The sequence below is a fragment of the Haliaeetus leucocephalus genome, unplaced genomic scaffold (genome assembly GCF_000737465.1).
Source record: "Haliaeetus leucocephalus isolate CR32 unplaced genomic scaffold, Haliaeetus_leucocephalus-4.0 Scaffold819, whole genome shotgun sequence".
Lineage (NCBI taxonomy): Eukaryota > Metazoa > Chordata > Aves > Accipitriformes > Accipitridae > Haliaeetus > Haliaeetus leucocephalus.
The window spans coordinates 4,955,675-4,980,706 of NW_010973255.1; the positions used below are offsets into that span (position 1 = coordinate 4,955,675).

Genomic DNA, 25,032 nt, shown 5'->3' on the forward strand with positions numbered 1-25,032 from the left:
CACACGTGTATTAGAAAGCAGCCTGAAACCCTCTCCTACTTTGTCATCAGGTTGCAGAGGAGAAAACTGAGAAGGCAGCTATTGGTCCCAAGGCATGTTCTAAATCCAACCCTTGGGGATAAAAAAAGAGTCACTCTCAAAGGGAAGAGGCTTAATGAATTGAGAGCCTCTCATCTCATTTCATTAGATGACTTTATTAAGCACATAAGTGCTTATTTGTGTAACTGAATTAATCTAAGCTATTCTTCTGCTCTTCAGAAACGGCACTGCTCCAAATCCAGAGCACCTTCTATGATGCTCATAGTTTGATGCTCACAAGCAAGTGCAGCCTGTGCTGCTCTGTAACAGCGGCAGACCTGAAGTGGTGAGCAGGCATCGTGGTGGGAGGCAGGAGGGGAGCAGTCCTGCTTGTCACTAGCAGCAAATACAGCCTTCCTCATGCAGCAGCTCCTGTGGATGGCAGGCAATTCGGTGCTGCTAAAACAAAAATGTATATAGTGTCTGCCTATAGTTTTAGTGTGCTCGGCAGCATCACTAATCTTGCTTTCAGATAGCCATTGTAACCTATAAAATTGCTCACGCCTCAGGGTGTAGTAGGTGGTCCACAATATTGCCAGTTCTTTTTTTTTTTTTTTGGCTTCATAGAATTGCTAAGACCTGAATGGACCTGAAAGTTGAACTAACCTCACCTCTCGGTATCAAGCTAGTTCCAGTGGGGGCTCTGGCATACGGACATCAGAGTGAAAGATGGGTTATTGTAACACTGCTGGTACTGTACAGGAATGGCTCGCCGTATGCCTGAGGTGGCATTGCATTTTGTTTTTTAATCAACATGGAACTTGCAAGAGAGGCAATTCAGTTTCACTCTTTGAGGCAGAGAACTGGTCATGGGTGGTGGGGTTTTTGTTTGGCTAACTGCAAATGAGCCACTTAAATCAGAACTTTAAAAGTGAATGCTAGTATTAGATAACAGCTTACCCACATTTTGGTAAAACATAAAAAATTGTAACTTTTAATACCTGGTGAGTATATATTCAGTATCATAGGAGTCAGCGGAGCCAAAGAGCAAAACAAATAGTAGCAGATTGATAGTCTAATTCTCAAGTGTGACCCCTTATGGCAGGATTTATGGACATAAATACGGGTCATGTTTTCATAAACTTGCACAGCTGTATAGGCTTTTTGTGGCTAAGCAGAGAAATACAACTCATGGGACTGTCAGAATGGCATATGCCAATATAATGAACGTAGAACTTGTCAGGGACACAAAGGGCTCTGCCTACCTGGGATGAGATCCGCCTTGGAAGAGCCAAGTCTAGAACCTCCAAGCCTCTGCAGTACTTGTCTCAGAGATGGTGAAGTTAAAAGGCTGGATTCAATAAACAACAAAGCTGTTTGAAGTGCAAAATTGTAATCCCAACTCACCTTTTTCTCCTACTCAAACCTGTCTAGTCTTGGAAGCAACTAATCCCACCAGGCGTCTTTCTGTTTGACCTTAGGCACCTAGAGTTTTTATGAACTCCAACCACAGCAGCCTAAGCAACAAGGTTCCCGTGAAATAAGATCTATGGCTTTGTTCTAGTCTGAGTCTTTTTGGAAGCATTCTCATTCCATCATAAATGTCCTGAAAAGTTTTTAGAGGGCTTTTTTTTTTTTTTTGGTGTAGAATATTGTAAGTTCAAATTATGCCCATTCATGCAATGAAAGACTGCAGTACCTGCAAAAGGGGCAAATTTAAGAGCTAATAAGACTTTTGCTTTATATTACTTCCTGAATGTTAAATGATTAACGTTTAGTACTCTCATGAGGTAGCTCTGGTGGTATATGTAACATTACATTCATAGCTTTTAAGTCTCCATGGGCTTACATGTGAACCTTCTGCTCAGGCATAAAGTTTCCTTTATAAGTACTAGTAGCAAGAATTTTAACATGTTTCTCCCGTGCCTCTTTTTCTGGTGCAAACACTTCCTTGCGGAGAGAGAACTTTTCGAATAAGGCTAGATATACATGTGTCGGGGGGGCAGCGGAGTTTGGTTTTGGCAGCGGCTATGGTGGTTAGCACACATTTGGATCAAACACCCCTGTAAAATGCTGAGAGCAATAGATAGGGGCTTTGTGTTTCAGCTGCTCCCAAAGCAATCCTGGACCATAGCAGTCTTGGAAGGGAAGCAATACTCCTTCCAGCTGCAGAAATGGCAAGGACTCTGGCTTTTCATGTTGTGCAGTGTTTGTTTTGTTTTTATTTCTGTTTTGTTATTTGAGAGACTCTTGGAAACAGCCTGTACTGGAGCCAGCGGCAGTCCCCCGAGGCTGGCTGGACGCTCTCCTCCGGCCAGCAGAGCAGTGCCCTCTGGTGCACATGCACAGCAGCAGCCTGGTCCTCAGCTGAACCCAAAAGAGATTAATAGAGGAGGAAAATTAAAAGTTCACATCTGACACGCTATCGCATTCCCATGAACTGTTTGCCACATCGTACAGTTCTGACGGGAGCGTTGCCTGAGGGGAACCGAAGATTCAGCTGTCTGGATCCAACCCAAATGATAGAGTTTTTGTTTTCTCTTTATGTCATTTCCAGAGTTAAGCTTCTGGGTGACGACAACTAATGCAGGCACAGTCCACCCTTGTTACTTAGGGCTAAATCCACAAAGGATTAACTTCTAGCTATGGCGCACTGTTGCCATGTGGGCCTGCCAGCCCAGTGCTCTGTTAGGTAGTTAAGCATACCCATTAATTACACAGCAAATTTAACTAGACCAACAAATGCAACACACCAAGCACCAAGTAAGCTAGAAGGAAGTGCCGAGAGTCACGTCCTAAGGCTCCTTTGCCCTAAAATCTGGACATTGGCATCTTATTACAGACTGCAGAGATTACCTGACTGCTCAGGAGTCACAGCCATCCTCTCCAGAATGAGGCATCTCGCCAGTCCAATGGAGCGGAGCTGCATTCGAAAACCAGGTTTGAAATCACTTCTTGCAGGCAAGAGCTGTAACTGCAACTCCAGAGCATTACACTCGTATACTCTTTCTCTGGTTACACCAATTTTTAATTATTCCATTGCAAAGTGGAAAAGCTCCCAAGGGGAGACCTGGGAGACCCCTCGCACACATCTCCCCGAGCCTAGCAGCCGGACAGTCATGGGATACAAGAGACAAGAGACAAAGTTTGGACAGTCATGATCCACATCCAATGCAATCATATTTTGAGGGCTGCTTCTAGTCCTGGATTATCAGGGCTTTTAATCTCTTTTAAAAAATGTTTTTCTCCTGCTGCAGATACATGTTGAGAGTGCTTTACAAGGTGAGGAACTACAGGCTTGGTAAGCTGCAGGGAGAGGGCCTGGGATACAAGCCAAGAAATTAAATAGCTGGACACTGCAACCAGACCAGTAAATAGAAGACCTGTTAGCTAAATTAAAAAAGGACCAAAAAAAGAGAGAGACCAAAGAAATTTATTTACTTTTTATCTATGAACAGTATGACATATAATTATAGACAAGTTTTGATACACAGGAAAACCCTTTTGTCAACCATTTTTTTTGCTAAATGAAAACAGCACAATAATCTTTACACATTCATATTTTGTTTTTTCTTTTTTTTTTTCTTTACAATACACAGCTTTCTTGGGTTGAAGCAAACTGCAGGACATATTGAGTACTGGTATATTACAGCTACTTACATCATTTAAGAACAGCAAATGGAGAAAAATAAGTTATTTAAATATTGATTTCATATACAGAAAGTGCAACTTTGTTAGTTGTTACATAACTTGCTTGAAAGTTTTGATTCCTCAGAGGGTGTCAATTAAAGATAAAAGTATCTTGGACCAAAAGTATTATTTATTCTAAAAATAATACAGTACAACTGCACAGCTGTGACTTGGTGAATCAACCACTGTTGCTGCTCTTAGAGATGATGACCTGTTTTGAATAATGCAATGTTTAATGCTTCTGATCGTGCCCCCAGTTTGCATTCAAAGCCACGGTCATAAGAGAGCACAGGGAACTACAGGCATCATTGCCACCTGGGTAGTAACAGAGGGTTATTGATCAAAGCTTATGGTTATGACGGCATTCAGTAATATTTTGGGCTTGCTGCTTCTATTGTTAAATAGCTGTTTGAGTTACAACAGTACGATGGATAGATACTTAACATTGTTAGCCTGAGCAGAGGAGATTAGGATTCCAGCAGCAGGTTTCTTTCATGCTTCCCAAGAGTTAACAAGTCAACTTTTGCTTAGAGCACTGAACGGTTGCAAGAAAATGTAAGAGGTTATGGCTCTCATACCACTCTGCCTCACCTGCTCGGGGAATGCCACAGGTCACTGAAACCACAGCAGGGAAGCTCAAACACTGAGAAGCTTAAGGCTTTTTTTAGATTAAAATATAAACTAAAATGGTAATTCAAGTACGACCACAGAGCAGAGTCTTCAAAAGAAAAACAAAGCAACTATTAAAACTCACAAATCTCAAACTGCTCACTCTAGTCCTGATGGATGTGATTTGGTTTCCCTGGGCTACACGATCATTTAGAAATCACTGATTTACAAGGAGCATTTGGCACACAGGTTCAGCTTATTACTGTAATTCTTCTTCTGTCATTAAGAGAGGGGAAGGTAATTAGTACAGGAGAGCTGTATTATGTGACTTGCCTTCCCTGCAATACGAGGAAATTTGTCTCCTTTTTTATTGCATATAGCCAGCTTGGACTTTTCTCTTGCTCCAATATAGCTGCTGTCTACTTACTTCTACTCAGTTCTGGCCCCTGCCAGGAATCCCAGGAAGTCTCAATACTCTTTCCATCTCCTGCTTAGTGATAGTCACCATGTAAGCCTCAGAGAGGAACAACAGACAAATCATCATTATTAAAAAAAACACTTGATTTTTTTTTCCAATTTTTTTCTTTTTTTTTTTAGATTTTCACCAGCTGTGCAAAACACCTATGCTGTATGTTTCCTGATGCTGTCATATTAGAACATGCTGATTATCCACACACCAAGGAGAACATTACAGAAACAGATCCAGAGGAGCTTTGCTTGAGAACAATTTCAAGTTACGTTAGTGAATTACTTGCCTTCACATGATGGTGTGCAGTAGACAGTGGTGAAATATGAAACAAAGAAAGCAAACCTCACACCTACCAATTCCACCATGAGCCAAATTAATTATCATCTGTATTAAAACGCATAGTTCATCTGACTTAAAACATGACCATGAAAGGACCATATATAGTAAGGAATCGTGGTGTAACCACAATTTTTCATTCATCAGTCTGGGAGCATTTTATCACAAAAAGTGTCATTAGTTCAGTATGAGGCTGGGATAACTGAGGCACCAAATAGTGAAGTGCCTTGTCTGGTTTTACACAAGAAGTTGATGTCAGAACTGATATTGGAAACAGCCACACACGCTTGCCTGTGCCCAGGTTTCTATACTATCTCCCTTTACCTGCCGGAGTACGCTTGCTCTGTCTTCCATGGAGCGTTTGCACTACAAGAAGCTGAAAGACACACCATATAGACCCCAAAGAAAAAGCTAGTTACGTGCTATTCATGATAATCTGTATTTGGTATATAAAATGTGTACCCATATAGAAAAATAACATCTGTCATTAGCCACATATGCAAATGGAACGTTTTACATGGATTTAGGCAGAAAAATATCATTACATAATGGAAAAATGGTTCACCACATATGCCAGAACAATGCTCTCTTCCAGTGAGAGTGTAACATTAACAGAGTCATAAGGGATATCAACTGTTGTAAAATCACAGTGTAATTCATAAGACTATATAGGATTTTTTTCATCCATGTAATGGATGTGATGATTTCTATGGGACACAATTTGCTTTTTCAACGCATTTGATCTCCCACAAGTGAATTTTCATTTGCAGAAACCCACTGTTTGGAATCGATATGGTCAGGATACCAAGTCAAAGCTGCAGCGTAATGATTGACAATATAACACAGTACACAGAATATGATTAAAATGAAAAGCAGTTACATATATACAAGGCAGTATATCTTGGAACAGTTTAGTAACAACAGTAAATGCAGACTGTAGTGAACAAGAAGTTAGCCTGACAACCAAAACCTAGCATAAACCTGCATTTGTAAAAGCATCTCTACAACACGGAAGGTGTTATGATGAGGCATTTTATAGAAGCTACTTCAGCTGGAAATCACCCTAAGTGCAGCTTAAGGGTGACAGGTTGAAACAAGGCTTGGGAAACATGAATACAGGTAAGTGAACACTAGGTAACTGCTTAAAAGCTTATTTTAAGGCAAATAAAAAGCTGATTGCTAGAAAGCAGTTATAAAAATGACCTCAGCTCTGTACAAATAAAAGGAAGCCTTCTGACTCTCCACGGGTTAGTTGCACTGGAGTGACAGAGACAGACCATACTGAAAACTAATTCCAGTCCATTAACTTTGGCCTAGCTAAAGGCTTTGTGGCATACTGGGACCTATACCAAGCAACAGCGAAGATGACCGGGGTGGGGGTTGTGTTTAGCTCTAGACTGCTAAAATAAACAAAAGGCATTTGCCAAACAGCTTCTACTGGAATTTGCACCTTGCCTTATACCTGGTCTTTAGGACTGACTCCAGGTACCTGGAACCTGATGTACAGAAGACCCCCAACCTAAGAAGCTCTCCACAGAAACAGGGCCTATTACTGGTATTACTTTCACAAACTTGAGGAAAACGAGTAAGGGTCCCTTAATTTTGTGAAGCTGTCTGATTCTCAGGCCAACCCTGTGCACTTTATGAAATAAGAATACATTACGGGGGAGCGAGGGGGGAGGGAAGTACCACATCTGTGTTACCTGGTGGTTGCTTCTCTTCTCCTTCAGCTGCCAAAGACAGCAATAGAAACATTTCTTATCCTTTGAAGAAGATATCTGCCTGTCCTTGGAAGCCACTTCCTTGATCCCTTTAGCTATGTGAAGTAATTAGAGCAACACTGGTGCAGGAAGAAGCAGTGGATTCTCGACCAGGCAATGCCACACTATGGAGCATGTTAAATTGCCTCTGGATCAAGGGGTTTGAAGAGTCTTGCCGCTGCCAGGAGCTTGCTTATGTGCCTTTCCTCTGTAATGCCAGCTTCTTGAAGGCAAGTTTGTGACAGAGAAGGCACTTTTCTCAGTGTATTGAATCCTGCTTCTGTGAGCAGGCTGGAATACATAGGTAGACCAATGGAAATCAGCCAGTCAGATACAGAGGTGATAAGTCCTGGGGATACAGGTTTTCGGCAAATTTCAGTGAGCCCTCCACTTGGAATCTGGACAGTAAAGAAAAAAGAAAGAAAAGAACCTTTAATGTTAAACATAATGGCTTGTTTTACAGCAAGTTTTCTTTTGTTTTTTTTTCTTCTTCCGAACTGGTAGAATTTCATAGCAGATGTTTCAACTTCTCTCATGTCACATTTGTCAGTATGAGAGTGGTGCGGGTTGAAAGGCTAAGATTACTTGGCACAGGAGCAACAGCAAGAAATTTGGCAATGCAGATGCAGTGGGAAGTATCCAGCTGCTTGGGCAACCATCATGTGCCATTCTGAATTAGTTTGACATCAGTAAAAAATACCCAGTGACAAGACTTTCCAGGGGGATCTATTAATTTCTCAGTAAGGCAAGAGAAGACCAATTTTGCCTATTACCTCCTCAGACAGACCAAGTTCTCTTATAAAAAGCCATGAAAGCTTTTGACGGTTTCCCCCTCCTGCTTTTGCTAAGGAGGAGTGGACAATAGTATAGTTTAAGAAATGAAAAAGGAGTGTAAAATCTTTCAATACAGAAGCATTTAATACATGCCACCCTTAGTGAGCAAGTCTCTGTTACCACTGCTAGCAGTCTGCTTAGACTTTCAAGACTACTATTCAGTCAAGAGAGAGGGCTATCTGCTCTCCTTTCCACTACTAACTGTCCTCCTTTGGGACAGGGGGAGGTACCTCCTGCCCCTGTAGTACCCCTACCTATGTTGTACCTGCTGGGTGAACACAGGGAGCAATTTTGTACCAGGACTTCGCAGGTATCTCCCTTTACTAGCAGTCAGTCCTTTTTAAACGTCAGCTCATAAATAAGAAAATGTGGTTTATGGAAATACTCACTGCCATGCGATGCTGCTTCCTCAGCTGCTTTACCCGGATTTGGTCCATATTTGTGGCAACATCCTTTTCAGGCTGGTCTAAGTCTTCAGAGTACCTCTGTACCAAAGCCTCAGGAATGCCACAGCGACCATGCTGAATGTTGCCAGCCAGACACAAAGGAGAGAGGATAGATGAACAAAGTGTATCAATACAGACCAATCAATGCAAACATAAAGAGAAGTGCAGGATGGGAACAAGAAGGAGCTTTCCTCGAGATTCCACAGAGACTGAAAAAGCAATCCCTAAAGGAAGGACTAGACCTTAGGACTCCTTCCTTCCATAAAAGATGTCCTAATCACTGTGCTATCAATTCAGATTTTCTTGGATGCATAAAATCTAATCATGACTTCCTTTTTCAGCTCTACTTCCCCACACTAGCAGAGAAAGACACATTTCCATGCCCAGTGCCACCGAGGTACTAGTGGCCTGAAAAGATGAAGGTTTGGAATAAGTCTGGGATTTCTCAGTTCCCCCACAATACAAGAGTTACTTTAGGCATAAGGCCTGACAGTAAAGACGAACATAGTTACAGAATGTCTAATGTCCCAATGATTTACGGTTTATGTAGGCTGGTTACTCACAAAAATAAAACAGATACAATAAATGAAAGACTATCCCTTGGAATGCTAGTAGAAGAAAAACGCTGAAGCAGTGTACTCCACTTACCTTGTCAGAGTATGGTTCTTCAGTAAGATCAATGTCTTCAGACTGCAACTTGTTTTCTATTACCATTTCCAGATCCATTCCCCTGCTACAAGAGACTTTCCTCGCTGAAGCAGGACCTAGCTTTACCACATGCTGCTGAACACTAGCAGTCTCTGGGAGCTCCGACAGCCAGGGTGGCAGTGGGCTAGGAGGGGTACTGGGCTCCTGTTCTGAAGATGTCCTATGGACAGGTACTCCATGACACTCAATGGGAGTGGATGAGCTGGTCTTTTTTACTGGCAAACATGGTGCTTCTGGACTTGAGTGGTTCCCACTTGCCGTCATGGGAGGATGATATAATCCATTAGAAAGGCGTTCTCGGCATTTTTTGGCAGGGACAGGTGGCGGCTGAGAAGGATTTTTTGGTTGCATTCTTGCCTCATTTGCGCCTTTTTGCTCAGCTTCTAGACCTCCCTTGAGGACTGGAGCATAATCAGCCCGTGCAAGGTCATGAAAGCCTTTACTTTGCATTTCCAGAGGCGTCCTTGTTGCAAGATGCGTCACTAAGGCAGGCTGAGCTTCACAGTTTTTCAGGGGATACGGAGCAGGCCTTCCACCTGCAGTCTCCATTACAGAGCAGTCCAATTCCTTAGCTCTTCCCTTCTGAGAACTAGCAGCTCCTTTACCCTGCTTAGCCATCAAGTCATCTGCCATACAGCTGCCTCCATGAGACTGAGGCGGCAGGGCAGAGCCAGTTGCCTTTTTTGCTCTGTCCAGTGAATCCTGAGGAAAAGAACCTACTTCCTTGCTAGCGTCCTGTAGGTTAACATTGGATTCTCCCTGGAGATCATCCAGCGAGTGAGATCTTGGCCACGTATCTACACCCTGGGGGCCATCCAGAGTTTCATAGCTCCGACAGACGGCAACCGGTAAACTTCTACGGTTCTTCTTCAGACCCGTAACAGCTGGAGGTTTGACAGAGCTCTTCAGAGCATGATGTGCACAACTCAGCCGGCTTTCTTTTTCCCCTTGCTGTAGAGTTTCTATTGACTTGGTCAGTGGAAGAGTAGGATAATTTGATAGCTGGTTTCTGCTGAAGTCCTTAAAGCTATGCTCACTTGCTGATTTTGAGGGCAGAAGACAGGTCCTTCGAGTTTTACCTTGAAGCAAATAAATCACAATCCACAATTTAAAAAAAAAATAAAAAAATCTGCAATGCATCTAATGGATGCAAACAAAATTATTTACTCCCTTTTTGTTAACCCTAAATGTAGAAGAACTCAGTGCCATTCTAAGTATATGAATTTGTGAGCTTCAGCTTTATTAATGAGGAACTGGTAAATGTGACCGTATAAGGAAAATGCATTTAAAATACTTAGTATCCTTCCTACTCCCCAGTTTGCAGAGATTCGAGGTTTAGCTCATTTAAACCTTTTTCAGTGTAGAAATATCCTAGTTAGAACTGATACGCTATACCCACTGTATGAACTGGTTTGACTCCACACAGACATAACTCAAAAGACCTACCATTTTTTCCTACTTTTCTAATTTGCTTAGGATATTGATAATAACGTTCACCTTCTAATAAAGTTTACTAGATTGCTCAGGAAAGGTTTTTTGTTTGTTTGTTTGTTTTAAAAAAGACCCTGTTTATTCATTTTAATTACAAAGCGTACCAATAGTGTTATTTCATTTTTTAAATAAGCAGCAAACTATTCACAATGGTGAACCAGAGAGCAAAAAAGTGTTGGAAGACTGGTTTTGCACCAGTCCCTTTATAAAGTTACTTTTAGGGACAGCAGAGTTTTATGGAAAAAGGTCTTATACTATGAGATGGAGAAGTGTTTCAGAAGGCAGTTTCAAGGGTGACTAATCTTAGTGTTATTCCCATGCCATAGTGTTTTATTGAAGTGGAAGGTCTTAGAGACATGGTGTTTTATTATAACGACTTAAGACGAGATAACATGAATCAATATGAACACATGTTCTTTGTAAGCTTTATTTGATATTTTTATGAGATATGCACCACTGATTTTAAACAGTGAAGTCCATCAGACAGAAAAATTCTGATCAAAGGGACTGAGCTCACTAGAGTATTCATTAGTATGAAATGCAAGGTCATTTCTCAAATACCGCATAGATTTTTAAAAAATTTTCTTTTTAACAAGACAGAAGTAAAGTTGTCTCAAAGCAGACGACCTCTCAGAATGCAATGCACATCCTGAATAGTTATTGTTTTCAGGGTGACAGCGATATTTTCCCTCACGTACAGTAAGCTTCCTAAAATCAGGGTAGATAAATAAAGCTTGAAATTTCTTTTTCCAGTGGAAAAAAGCCAAACAAAAAACCCCCACCCAAAACCCCAAACCAAAAGGTTTGGCTAAATGGTATTGAAAGTCTGTAATAACAGGCAATTGATAGCTGCCAATTAAAGAACCAGTTACTTTTAGAGATCTGAGAAGTTTTGCTAACTTCATTAGAACTAAGTTAATCTGGTGTACTTTTATGCAATAGATGCTTTCTTCTCATACAGCTTGCCTTCAAATCTTTATCCTGAAAGAAGCTCAATGCTTGCCTTTTGAATAACATACACTGCTCGCTTTGAATATGAATGAAAGAACCTGTTTAACCTAAAAGAGAAATAGCTTGCTTGCTCTCTCTTGCCTCTCTCTCTACTCAAGGATTTTAAAAAACAAAGTATCCAGAAACTAGCAAAGAAAATGGAGGTTATATTTAAAGAGAAATAAGGAAAACATTCCCCTCAAAAAAAGTTGGTTGCATTTACTGGTATGCCAGAAAGGTTATTCCATCTAAAATCAAGGCGTGCCTACAAGGATGAATGCAAGCATACAGGACCTCCTTTCTCAGAACCTGTATGGTTCACAGTCCAACTGAAGCTAATAAAGAGACACCACACATTAAGTTGGCTCCCTTGAGTTCAGGAAGCTCAGAGAAGTAGCAGGAAGACTTCTCTGCCTGCATCTTTCCATGGAGCTAGGCCACCACCTTCTGAAAATAACTTTCAACCACATTAAAAAGACATGTGTAAGAAATGTTACATTCATTTTTTAGTGCCTTCAGGCACTAATGCCAATATGTAATGAGTACGGAAAGGAGTGTTCTCTTTTCATTATTCATATTTGCTAGTACATGTCTGACTTGTGTAGTAATTCACCATATTGTCTGGGGCTTGCTGTCACAGGTCACATAACAAAATCCATGTATGTTCTTTTCAATCTGAAATATTGATCAGGGGTTTTACTGGTTTTAGGGAAAGACACTCGGGAACCTCAACACTGAAAGAAAAGTTGCAAGAAATGCTACTACTGTGCAATATAAGCTCTTACTGAGGCCATAAGGGTATCTAGTAAACAACATTTCATTTCTTTAGAAATGGGACATGTCTGTGTAAAGCCAGTAGCCTGGGAATGGAAAAAAGAAGAAATGGGAAATAGGAAAAGGAAGAAGCAAATACCAAGAAAAACGAGAAAAGAAAAACTGGGGAAAGTAAAACCAAATCTTTAGTTGGTTCCAGCCCTGTTTTGCATAAAACAAACAAATGTGGAGAGAATGGGAGAAAGTTCAAAACATTTTGTCTATAAAATACATAACTGAACATGCACTCTTTAAGATCTCTGCTTCAAGATGGTTTAGAAAAAGTGCTGGGTTCAATGCTACTGTTTTGTACAAAGGACAGGGGTTCAGAATGTGATTTCTCTTACATAGATTTAAGTCAAGAGCAGTATCAGGAGGGCAGCTGTGATTTCTCTTCTAGCTATTCCTTCCCTCCTCCTGACTGGCAGGCGTAACTTCATTGTGCTTCTGAGACATTAAGAAAGGAGGGTAATATTTCCTGAAAACAGACTTCTAAATATGTTTTTAAGTTGTATTCTAAAGTGAACAGCTATATAAACAATGTCCACAAATGTAACATTCCATCCCTATCTTGGAAAAAAACTGAAAAAACCTACAAGGGTTAAAGCGTATAGCTAGCAAGGTTTGACACACGTTTTTAATGTTAGCATTTTTGATAATAATTCATTCTTATGATTCCCTGGTACAGCTAAGCAGTCTAATGCCTTTCATAGTGCTGTCAAACACAGTAGCATCTCTAATTTAAATGTGAGCAGAAGGACACAGGTGTCTGGGTGAAAACTAAGATAACAAAGGTGGTCCTTACACAAAACAAATGGAAAGTTTATACTGTTTTCAGGTTCAGTTCAAGCTACAGGCATACTTCAACTCTTTTGTTTAACATTACAGTGCAGTTTTTATTAGACAAAGCACTGTCCACCTCTCATGATACTTCTTGTTGTTAGAATACAGAGAAGGAAGTTTTCAATTCCCTGTCATTATCCGCCTCAGAAGAAATGAGATTATCTTGGGGAATATTTCCAGAGGTACCAGAGCTACAGCAACAAATTTTCAGTGTTTGTCTGAGTACTTTTTTCTGTATGGAAGATCATCCTCAGAAATCTAAGTACTCAAAACCAGACACAGAATGCTTTCAGTGGCCTGTCCAGATCCCAGATTCTAACAACTTCATTTCAGCATTGCTTTCTGTGGCTATATTTTGCATGCATTTCAAACAGCTCTGTTGACACAAAAAAGATGATGGCACAGTAGACAATCCCAGCCTCATTGCTTTTTTTTTACTGACTACAAACTAGTAGAAATGCACATTACATTAGGCAATGTGGCCACCTGTTCTGTTGCTTCCTTTTCTGACTAATTAGCACTGAACGCTTAAGTGCTTAGGATGCCTACTTGGCACTCTGGGCTTCAGTTTCTGAACAAATCAGAGAACACCCTTATCCCACCTGATGAAGCCATGGTTTGTCTGCTTCTTCAGCTCTGTGCATTGTGTGTGCAATTCTGATGTCTTCACATCCCCTCTCTCCTTAAAAAAGCTATACAGCACAACAAGAAAAGGTTCAAAGAAGCCAGGCATGATCAGGGATATGAATGACCTATAAGGAATAATTAACAGGCCTTCTCAGACTAGAAAAGAGATGACTTGGGAAGGAGTATGACGGAGGTCTATACATAGACACTGCTAGGTATGGAGGTTCTAAGGAAGACCAGGGTTGTTCATAAAGAAAAACAGTTTCAGGAAAATGGATGAATGCCAGGGAACAGTACCCAATTTCTGAAGTCCTTAAGTCCTTAAATGATTCATTCCCCAAGAGTACCCTGGGAAGCATCCAGTATGCTTGCTCTGTTCCTATAATGTTCTCTAGCTATCTGCTTTTGGCCAGTCCTGTGAGAACTAGATTTCTGATAACGTTTCCAAATGCGTCTCAGACAGATGACACTTGCAGGCAAAACAAGCCCAATAACTGCACCGTTGTCAGAAGTCTAAAGGAGAGCTTGCTCTCTCTGCCTTGTTTCAAAATGAGGACTGGACTATATGGACTAATGGTCAGATCATGGATGGTTGCTTTCTGCTCTTACGTTCTTCCTGTCTAACACTGAATAGTTCACAAACTGTATGCTCCTTGCTCTCTGTAAATCAGAATAAAATCACAGTGCTGCTGTAAGTACATTGTGGATACCTATGAGAATACCCAAATATTTCTGCAGTGGGACCCTGAGAAGTACCTATAAAAGATACATCTGTACCACTACCACAGTACATAGCAAACCATTTTCTAGCCAAAATCTAAGAGCATCTCTGAAATCTTGAACTGATGCCAAAAGGTCCAGTACCAGCCCAAAAGAGGACACTAAACTAGTCATCAAAATATTATCTATAACCATTCCCCAGAAAATCTGAAGACCAATTTCTTCTCAGAATGCATTTCCCCTTTATGAAGTGTTTATACTAGATAAATGATTATCCTTATTTTAACAGATGAGAATCCAGTGTATTTTGAAAACAAGATGCATATTAACAACTATGGTCCATGAACTTTGCAAAGAAGGTGGAGCACATTTGAGATTAACCAGCCTTGACAAAATCTCTGAATGAATCCCATACCAAATGTTCTTTTCATAATGGTTTTCAAAACAAGCACTAAATGCATTTGTGAGCAAAAATGATGCAGAAATGCAGCAAGCCATACATGAAAAGCAATATAAAAAATAATCAGTGGTATTTCACATTCTGCAAAACTCACATAGAAATATTAGTTTAAATGTAAGTATCTAAGCAGACAGGCAATGACAATTGCTTTCTAAAGATTTTATTATGTTGTTAAAATAAGGAAAATGTACAGGCAGCAATTTAACTTCAGTGCTACAGCTATCATTATGATGGCACTTAGAAATAAAAAGGAAAGCAAATTGTCACATATGCCATATATTTAGCTATGATTATATTCCAGCATGCCTACTGTATTGGGATTCATATTCAAGAAAAAAATATCTCTGCTTTCAGGAATTTAGTGTACTGCTGATTTCAGGTATTCAGCCTCAAAGCAAATTGCAATTTTCTTCAATAAATGGTTATTTCTGAGTGGCAGACTGACAGAAGATGCACATACTTAGAGAAAGATCCTTAGCTCATATTTTAAATTGGAAAAACAGCCACTATAAGGGGTGTACAGTATCTCTATTTATGCTGTTCTTGGTTTCCTGTTTATGCTGGATGTTAGCGATGAAACCAGGCGGTCTGAGGCCAAGCCATGGCTCAAATGCTTGGCGTGATAATGCCAAACTGAAACCAATTTCATATTTTAATATTTCATCCCTAATGACAAGTTTACATGATCCCTCAAGTAAAGCATGCTCCATCAGCACAACCACCTGATTTCTTCAGAACAGAGAGAGCAATCTCTATTATCATCTGCCTTGGTAATTTTTCAGTGCATCACCTTTCACTGATGAAAGCTAAGGTAATGAGAATTGAGATCATAAGCATTTTTTTTTCATAGTTTATTTCCTTACCAACTTCTCAATTAATTTAACTTGCTAGTGTTTATATACTAAAAAGTCCTAAATCTCTGCAGCTGGCTTCTGATCAGAGGAGAATGCAACATTCAACCTAAGCAAACACAAAAATATAGCCTAAAACAGAGAACACTTTCTAAATGGTTTTTGTATGGGTTTAGAAGAAATCTTCCTAATTTCAGTGGAGCTCAGTGACTTCTCCATTGTCAGTGGTCCCTTAGACATGGGCTGTTGGAGTATAAGTAGTGCAAGCCTCATGAGGCACGGTTGCACGAGAATATGATAGGGAGTGGAGAAGGCAGGGAATGGCAGTGAGAGTGCCTGTTGCCTTAGATCACAAAAGAAAGATGATTTGTGAAATGTGATCTATTTCCTTACCAACACAATTAAATAAATTAGAAACAGTAGCAATGAAAACCAATGGCTCAAGCCAAGAGGGAAAGAGGCAATCAGAGCAAAGGAGCAAGTCAAGTATGAAGTAGCTTGTGTTAGCTAGGAACAGGAGCAGAACGTATATGAAGTTATCTACTGAAAAAAGGCTGCAGGGATAATAAGGCTCGTTGCTGTGACCATTACCATTCTCCAGGTTTTCACTGCTTTCGTAGCAGCCAGAATCCCGAGGAGAGCATCCGGTTAGGCCTTGGCCTTCAATGAGAAGTTTCTCCTGAGATCCTGACTGGTCGCTGTTACCTAGAGGATGTGAGAATACAGTGAAAAACAGGCAAACAGAAAATCCGGCTGAACTTCTCAACCTTCCATTTCCAACACCATTATCTTGCATGTCCAAAGAAGGGCAACGAAGCTGGTGAAGGGTCTGGAGCACAAGTCTTATGAGGAGCGGCTGAGGGAGCTGGTTTTTTTTTAGCCTGGAGAAAAGGAGCCTGAGGGGAGACCTTATTGCTCTCTACAGCTACCTGAAAGGAGGTTGTAGTGAGGTGGGGGTCAGTCTTTTCTCCAAAGTAACAAGCGATAAGACAAGAGGAAATAGCCTCAAGTTGTGCCAGGGGAGGTTTAGATTGGATATTAGGAAAAATTTCTTCACCGAAAGGGGCATCAAGCACTGGAACAGGCTGCCCTGGGAAACAGTTGAGTCACCATCCCTGGAGGTATTTAAAAGACATGTAGAAGTGGTGCGTAGGGACATGGTTTAGTGGTGGACTTGGCAGTGTTAGGTTAACGGTTGGACTTGATGATCTTAAAGGTCTTTTCCAACCTAAACTATTCTATGATCTTCACTGTTGAATTAATTGTATCACACCACTGTTTTAGAAAAGAGTGAGCATCAGGAACAGACATCACAAATGTTGGAAACATTCATCCCGTTTGGTAAAGGATTAAGCAACAGCCTCGGCATGAGTGTGAGGGAGCAGTGTGATACCTAATGAAAGCAGAATGGACCGTGTGTGCACCTCAACTACCTTGGGGCCAAGTCCTGCAACTTACAGCCATGGAAATTTATTTAAATGATGGTGTCAAGTTCTTCCTAAGACTTAAACCCCCCCCCCCCAACACCCAAAACAAAAGCAAAAAGCACTGAAAAGAACCAAATCAAGTGAAAAAAGAGTAAAATCCTAACCCTGACCTACTTTCCAGAAGGGACCGAGAGGAAGGATCAGGAGTGGGTCTGGCAAAGTTAGATACTGTCCCCTAACAAAGGGGGAAGGGACAAGGGAGAGACTAGCGCTAAAAATTCCTTCCTTCCTTGGTCTGTGCAAAGGGCCAACACTCCAGTGTGGTCCATCCAGGCTGCAGAGGCTGGATTCCAGGAATTTACCCAGAATGTTTGGTCAGAAATCATATTTTGTAAAGAAACTAAATCTGGAGCTGAAGATACAGAAAACCAACTTCATGATGGAAGAATACAGTCTAGGCTCTGTCTTTTTTCCCTGCAATAAAATGTCAGAAATGGTTATTCCAATTCCTATTCTCAGCAAATGAAAGGTAATTATGGGGTGGAACTAAGTGCTGTTGTCCCTCCCAGGTTCCAGCTGTCTGGTCCCCACTTCTCTTTCTCCTCATCACCCTGACTTGGAGCTGGACTTTATACTTTCCAACCACCACATCACATAGTTCCTCAAGTTTTCAAACCAAAATTGAAGGGCCCTAAAAAAAAATATTACTTCAGGGAAGTGAGCATTCTAAATAGGTCTGCAAATAATGAAAAGGAGCTCATATTAGGTGACGAAAAGCAACTCTGATATAAGTGAAAAGAATCTAATTTTGAAACTGCAGTTTTACTAGGGGGTAGAGGAGGGTGGAGAAAGTGTGGATGCTTCTTTGGGAAATGAAATGAAATGAAAAAGAAAGCTACATGTCAGTGAAAGCTCGGACCACACAGCACTATCTAGAGATACTAACCACACATCTCTCTAACAGAATTAAGCACTGCCCACTTAATAAGCAGCTGTTTAAATGGCTGCTATGGCAATTTAAGCTAAAAGATAGGATTTTGCACAGAAACAGCTGAGAAAGCCCTCATACAATCCGTTCCACTGATTCTGCTTGGTGGGATACCAAACTTCTGCTAAGACTTAGGGACAAAGGGGAAATTCAGTGCTGCAACTAGGTATTGAGCGCATCTAAATTCCTGTCTCAAGCTACACTTGCTTTACAAATGATTCTACTCTACCATGACTACTGCTCGGATGGCACAGCCCTGCTTCCTCCTGTGTGGCAAAAACGCCTTTAAATTTGAATGCCATGGCTTACTCTGCTTTCCCTCATCTTTGCAATCATTTGCCTGAGACCATCTGTACAACAGGCAGAACTGCACTGCTGCACCTTAGATCGGTGGGTCACTGCCTTTCACTCCTTGCACTTGACTGATGTATTTGCTCCCTTTGAAAATTGCTGTGTTGTCATGTGTACAGCCTGAAGCTACCTGTACAATCCTGCAAGTCACAGTTCAAGAATTGTATGCATGTGCAGGTAAAATAAGAGAAAGTTTAATTCATATTACCCTTCTCCACAGCCCTCTGGGCTTTGAATTTTTTCTTGCCCTGGATAACCTCAATCTCTTCCTTCTAGTCTAGAAGTTTCTTCTTTCCTGTTCTCCATGCCTCAGCTTCTTATTTTTAGTACATTACCTCAGGATTTATTCCTGAACATCAGTATTCTAAAGGGTATCTGTTGTACACTTGACATCACTTGAATAAGTTGGGTAGCAGGGCTTACATGAACAAAAGACTTGTGGCAGAACAAATGCAAGTCTTAAGTCACTCCTCAAAAATCTACATGTTGTGACACAGGATTACCCTGGAAATAACTGGATTAGGAAAAAAAAAAAAAAATCAAAATCCTGGAACCAGTTTTCTGCTTTAAGGGGTTCACAAGGTTCTTGGCAGACCTCTAGTAAAACCTCAAACATCCCACGTACTATCATATTCCTGCAGAAGTTCCACTGCTGTGAGGAGAACAGCTCTGTGCTCAGGATCTCGGATGTTCAGTTCATCCAAATCTTCTTCTTCTAATAGCTTAAAGGTATCCAGATCTTCATAACCATTGAACAGAAAAGTAGGCATGTGCTCCTGCATGAAAGGAAAAAAAAAAAAGAAAAAAAAAGAAAAAAAAAAGAGCACTTGTGAGACAATATATTTATTTCAACTTATTTTGTCAATAAAGATAACAGAAGAGATTTTTCACAACCAGCAAAAAAAGCAGTAGCTTAGCAAACACAAACCACTGTATAACAGCAAAATTATAGGATTATAGTTTGTATAAACATTGGTCAGAGTTCAGGGAGGTAGCTGTGCCAGAACTAGAATGCTGCACATATATTTGTATTTGTAACACACTGTATTAAATGGCCTGGGTAGCATGCTACCTGGATGCACAATAAGGCACAGCTCTGTATGAAGGGAGAAGTACAAAGGGTGAACGACAGCCACACCAGTTTATCCCTAGCTCTTCTGAACAGAAATGTGGAAAAAACCTTCCTCTTTAAAGACAGAATAACTATTGTTATTTTACACTTTTTGCTCGCTTTTGAAGTGTGTTAGCTAGTAGCCATACTATGCAACGATTTACGGTCTCTGAGTGCATACAACTTGTAGCCTGCAGCACTTCATTAAGCCCGACAGGCAGTTCTGCCTGGCCTCAGCTATTTTCACTCTGCAGCTAAGACCTGACTCTGCTAAGTGGTGTCATGATCCTTAGGATTACGTATCTGGTGTGCAGCTTTCAAAACTAACAATTCCAAAGGTGTGGCCCCCTTCCCACAAGGAAAACTGAAGGGTAAACAGAATGAGAGAATTTGGACCTTCAAGTTGATGCGATCCAAGAGATCCTCAACTGACTTGGGCTGGGGTGGTCTGCTTTTGCGGCGTCTCCTGGTGGGCCGCTTCGGCTTCTCTTCCTCTTCATTTAACACGTCCACATAGATGAATTTGAAAGTGCCAACTTTGTTGTTCAACAGGCCCATCCAAGTGCCCATAGGGGGTTTGCTGATTATATCAATGATGTCACCTTTCTGCAGACCAAAGAAGCAAGAAAGGCATTTAGGCATGCTTTCTGACGGATATTCAAGCAAACACACCCACCTTCTCTTAGATTTTCATGTACATAGAATGGACAACACTCTTTAGGTTTCAAAAGGTTAACCACAGCTCTTGCAAAAATGTCTGATTACACTTGTTTTACAAATGGAAGAAAAGGGAATTAAGTGACATGCCTAAGACCATGGAGCAAGTCAACAAAAGAACCTGGAATGGACCCCAACTGTCCAGATTCACAAACCTGCTTACACCCCAGTAGTGCATCACTGCTGTTTTGTACAAATGTCTCTCATCTGGGCAACTATCTGAAATTGGTGCAAATAAGAACATGCTCATTGTATATGGGCACAATCTCACATCAGATCTCCTGCAGAAAGGAGGTGTATGCAGAAGGAACCATGCAAGACTGTTGCTTTTCCTAATGTGCTCCTAACCATAACAAAGAAATGGACGCACAACTGGTTTTGTATCCTTAAAGAGATTACCTTACATACATCTGCTTTAATAGGAGTTAGCTGCCCTCGGAATTTTAAGTAATGAATATAAGGAGTCAGATAGTTCGAATCGAATACAGCACAACTAAAAATAACAAAAGCTGATATCCAGAAAAATTAAAGGGGGGATGGCAACTCACAGTCAGCAAAGTAATTAAATATTAACTCAAAACAAGTTATATTAACTGAAATGCCTTTAAGAGATACTATGTGCAGGTGCATCCACATTTCTTTCGAGGATTTTGAAAATTTTTCCATTGATGGATTAATTCATTGTGTATTTTTCCAATCTTTCAAACAAAATCCTTGCAAAATAGAAATGAATTTGTGGCATATTTTTATTTTTTCAGAAACTGAAGACACAAGTGTCTTTCCCTGGATGTGGAGAAATACTAATACTTACTTATGTTCTATAACATTTTGTATAATTCAAGCAAATCTTAAATGTATCAGAATAAGACAGGTCAAAGGGCTTCAAAAAACACATGTAAACTCATAAAAAGACTAAAAACTGTATAGTTCTTAAAAAGAGCTCTTAATTAAGACTTTTGCCAAAATAAATGTTTGTCCCCTTAAAAACAGATACAGCTGGTACCTTGAGCTTCAGAGAGTCTGTATCATAAGGACTTGGAGTAAAATCAGTGTGAACCCTGGCTCTTCCACAAAAAGGTCCTCTGTAAGGAGGCTCTTCATCGTCACCATCTTCTGATTTCACACTCTCCCTGTTGCTGGTAGAGGAGTCTGTTGTGCTTACCGTCTGACCACCTGTGTGAGAGATATAGTATCAGTCCACAAAAAAGAATCTCTTTGTGAAGAAGGTTCAGAAACAGAGGCGAGACAGAAAATGGGTCTTCCTTCTACAAAACACAGTAATCAAAGTTAAGTCCTTAAATGCTGCTACTTCTTATATACATATGATGGGAGAGTTAGTTAATCTACTTTGCACTCCTGTTCTCCCAAATTCAGCTCCACAATATTTAACTGAGAAGCTGTTTAACTAGTACATCACAGGAGATGACATCTTTCTGGGAAGTTTTGCCCACAAAAAGCGTAGTGGTGTGGGGAAACTAAGCTCTTAATCCTGCTTGAGGGTTCCAGAATCCCCCTCACATCCAGAAATTTAGTATTATGGCAACACTTTGTATTGATATTACAAAAAAAAAAAAAAAGGGGGGGGGGGAGACGATTTTCAAAACACACTTTCAGTCATTTAAAAATGGAGTTTTCTCTTCAGGTTTTTTTTCCCTTGGTTTCTATTGGTCAATAATTCATAGTGGAGCAAGTTCACGTCATCTGTGTCACACTCTATCTCTACACAAAACAGAGATTATCTTAACCAAAGAGGTTTTAAATAATACTCCTCTAAGTAGTTAACGAGAGAACCTCAAGGTCTCTCTGGGGGGGCGGGTGGGTGGGAAGCCCATCAGAAGTGCCCAGGAGAAATCTAGTGTAAAGATGAGCTGTTTACTACTGGCCAAGGATTGTAGTTCTAACTCCAGTCATTTATATTGTAATAGCAGGACCCAGCAGACCCAGCCAGAAAGCAGGATTTCACTTTTTCAGGGCTCTGTATAAACACAAAGCAAAAAAAAGCGTCTCTGCATCAAAGAATTTACAGTTCTTTGTAAACCCTTAATGACTAACCCATCAGCCTTTCTACTTTTTAACCACTGCTTCTGCTTTGACTTTCTCTGATTCTGCTTACTGTGGAGATCTCCGCTCCCTGAAGCCACAGAAATGGAGCAACGCAATTACAGTCGAACTTACTCATTGAGCTCTGACCGCTTAAGGAACTCCTCAGGCTCTCTACTGAGCCACCGGCTTTCAGCTTGGGTTTGTCCAGGGAGTCAGTGTCCGGCGGTGGCGACTGCGGAGAACCCGGCATGACCCCAGGGCTGGACTCCTGAAAGGGATTGAACCATTTCAGTTTGGTAAACGAACACAGGTACTGACAGGAGCTGCTCGTTCATCTCCAAGGAAAGAGATTCTGTTTTCCTGCTCTTTACCAGACAGGATGAAACCTTCTGTGTTTTTTCTACTCATTTAATGGTACTCAGCTGTGGCGGAAACCCCACTTTATTAGGCATGATAGCGGGGGCAGGAGCAAACAGTCCAGTCTGAAAGAGCTAGCATTGTAAGTAGAAAGAAACATTACACAAAACTCCTAATTCAAAGGTTTTAATGACACATGGTATTTTTGCCAGCAGTACTTGCAAAACAGCTAACGCCAAATTCAGCTTTCTGAATCAGGATTTTGTACAAAGATGAATACAAACAAATCAGACAATGCAAGTGAGACACACAGCAATGTACTTTTTTTTTTTGCAGTGCATTGTTGATATCTTTGCTTGTTTACCTTGAAGAAAAAAAAGAATTAACTAGAAAATGCAGCCTGTGCATAGCATAAATACTCATAAACCTAAATGCATAAATATAAAAAAAATTGCTACATGTGCAATAGGTGAGGCAATTTCTCTTCTCCCTCAGTCATGCATTACAGGAAATCAAAAAGGGTCTTTCCTAAATTGAAATTCTGTCAGCCTCTGTGAAGTAGTTAAAACAAAGCAGCAGATACTTGTGGCCAGAATAGCTTTTGCTTGTTTTTTTCAATGCAGAGATACTGGCACACAGTTTCAGTCATGATGACAGGAAGGTACAAATATTCTAAAATGACTATACCAAAAAGTTTGGGAAAAAAAAAAAAAAGAACTCTAGCTTGCATACAAGAAGAGTTTTTGTGGAGAGGTGTGGTCAGAAAACTTTTAGATGAAAGCTATTATTTGCATGCTGCAGAATCATCAGAAAAAAAAGTCATCCCAGCTTATGACTTCAGAGGTCAAGTCAATCTTGGAGAAAGCTACAGAGCAGAAGTATTGCTAACTCCCTGTCAACCAATTTCTCAAAGCATCCCTTTCTTAGGCAGGCTTTGCAGAGGGGCACTGTAAGGCCAGTCAGACACCAAAGCATCTCCTTATCGGTATCAAATCATGTTAGACCTTAAAACGTTTTAATTGTAAATTTAAATTAAATAACTGTAACTGTAGCACTGCCCCTGCTTATGAATAAGTATGGCTAATAGTCCTACAGAAAAGGGATTTTAATATTGCAAAGCATTGCATAAAACTGGTCACCTTTCTGTCTCTCTATACCGTCTCCAGATTCTGCAGTTGGGGGTTGTTATTTTGAATGTTACGAACTGCTCCTTCACAGGCACTAAGGCTCTGCATTAATACCAGAAGGCCGATCTGGTGGGGCAGGACTCCTTTCCCTTTCCCCTTCCTTCTCCTTTCCCTACGGCCACAAGCAGCCCCGGCCATCCAGCGGCCAGTACGAGGCCACTTGGTGGCAATGTCAGCCAGAGAGAGCTCTGCCTCCCCAGCCGCTTTCCAAGCTCTTCCTTACACATTTCAAGGGGCAAGATTGGTTTTAAACAAATGCCGAATTTTTGACACTCCATCAAAGCAAAGAACACAAAGCATACTGAAAGGGCAAAAGACGGCAATTGTTCCTAGGCCACTGCAATTCAAAGCCTAATTTACAACTAATGTACTTCAGCTTTGCCTTTAAGAATAAGCTATAAAAATCTGTAATGAAAGAATAATAGGAAAATCTTCAGTGGGATGCCCCTTTCTGACTACATTGTGCATCTGTTCTAGTGGGTTGCTGCAGTGGGCAAGCTATGATGGAGAAAAAAATCTGTAACAGCAGAGAGGAACCCTGTATGTGAAGTTATGCTGGGAATTTAAACTAAGATTTTTTTAAACTAAAATTGCAGATTAAATATACTACTGTGACCCTGTGTCACAGACCAGTTCCCTTCATAAATAATGATGATAGATAAAGAAATGGAAATATAGAGTGAGATGTGTAATGCCATCAACCACAGGCTTCTGCTGATGAGCTATTTGAATGAAAATCTGAAAATGCATTTTCATGGTCTAGCATCTATAGGAAGCCATTTCACAGTGAGGGATTTTATAAGAACATAGGAATAAGCCATATGACATAGTCTTGTTAGAAATTTCTTCAGAGATGCCTCGAAGCGTAGGAATCAATATTGATTATCACTTCTACGTTATTAAGTGGATTCCATTGCAGACCTTACATACCTGCTCAGACAGAGAGCTGCTGTATTTTTTAGACATCCTTTTCTTCATGGTTTCTTTTACAGACTTAACCTTTTTGCCCAGAGATATACGGGAGGCAGAGGGCGATTTGATCACTTCTTTATAAACAAAGTCTCCTTCTTTGCCCTGCAAAATAAAACAGGGTTTAAACCTATAAAATACAAGAGCCGTATTTTTCCTCATTCAGCAGTCTGCAGGCATCCAGGCAGACACAGGATGGCAGCATGGCGTCCTGTTT

The 25,032-nt window shown here is 40.6% G+C and overlaps 1 protein-coding gene across 2 annotated transcripts in view; it reads right to left on the reverse strand.

Annotated features, from left to right (window-relative positions):
- Positions 1-3,434: 3,434 nt before the first annotated feature.
- Positions 3,435-25,032, reverse strand: part of SASH1 (SAM and SH3 domain containing 1) — a 103,013-nt gene continuing 81,415 nt past the window's right edge. For both annotated transcript variants that reach the window (XM_010581927.1, XM_010581925.1), the window contains exons 11-19: positions 24,777-24,920; positions 22,435-22,570; positions 21,263-21,432; positions 19,939-20,148; positions 19,057-19,207; positions 16,257-16,370; positions 8,811-9,949; positions 8,106-8,237; positions 3,435-7,280 (exon numbers count right to left, since the gene is read on the reverse strand). In XM_010581927.1, coding sequence (XP_010580229.1) covers positions 7,020-7,280; positions 8,106-8,237; positions 8,811-9,949; positions 16,257-16,370; positions 19,057-19,207; positions 19,939-20,148; positions 21,263-21,432; positions 22,435-22,570; positions 24,777-24,920 — 2,457 coding nt within the window. In that variant the 3' untranslated portion in view covers positions 3,435-7,019. The remainder of the gene's footprint in view (positions 7,281-8,105; positions 8,238-8,810; positions 9,950-16,256; positions 16,371-19,056; positions 19,208-19,938; positions 20,149-21,262; positions 21,433-22,434; positions 22,571-24,776; positions 24,921-25,032) is intronic.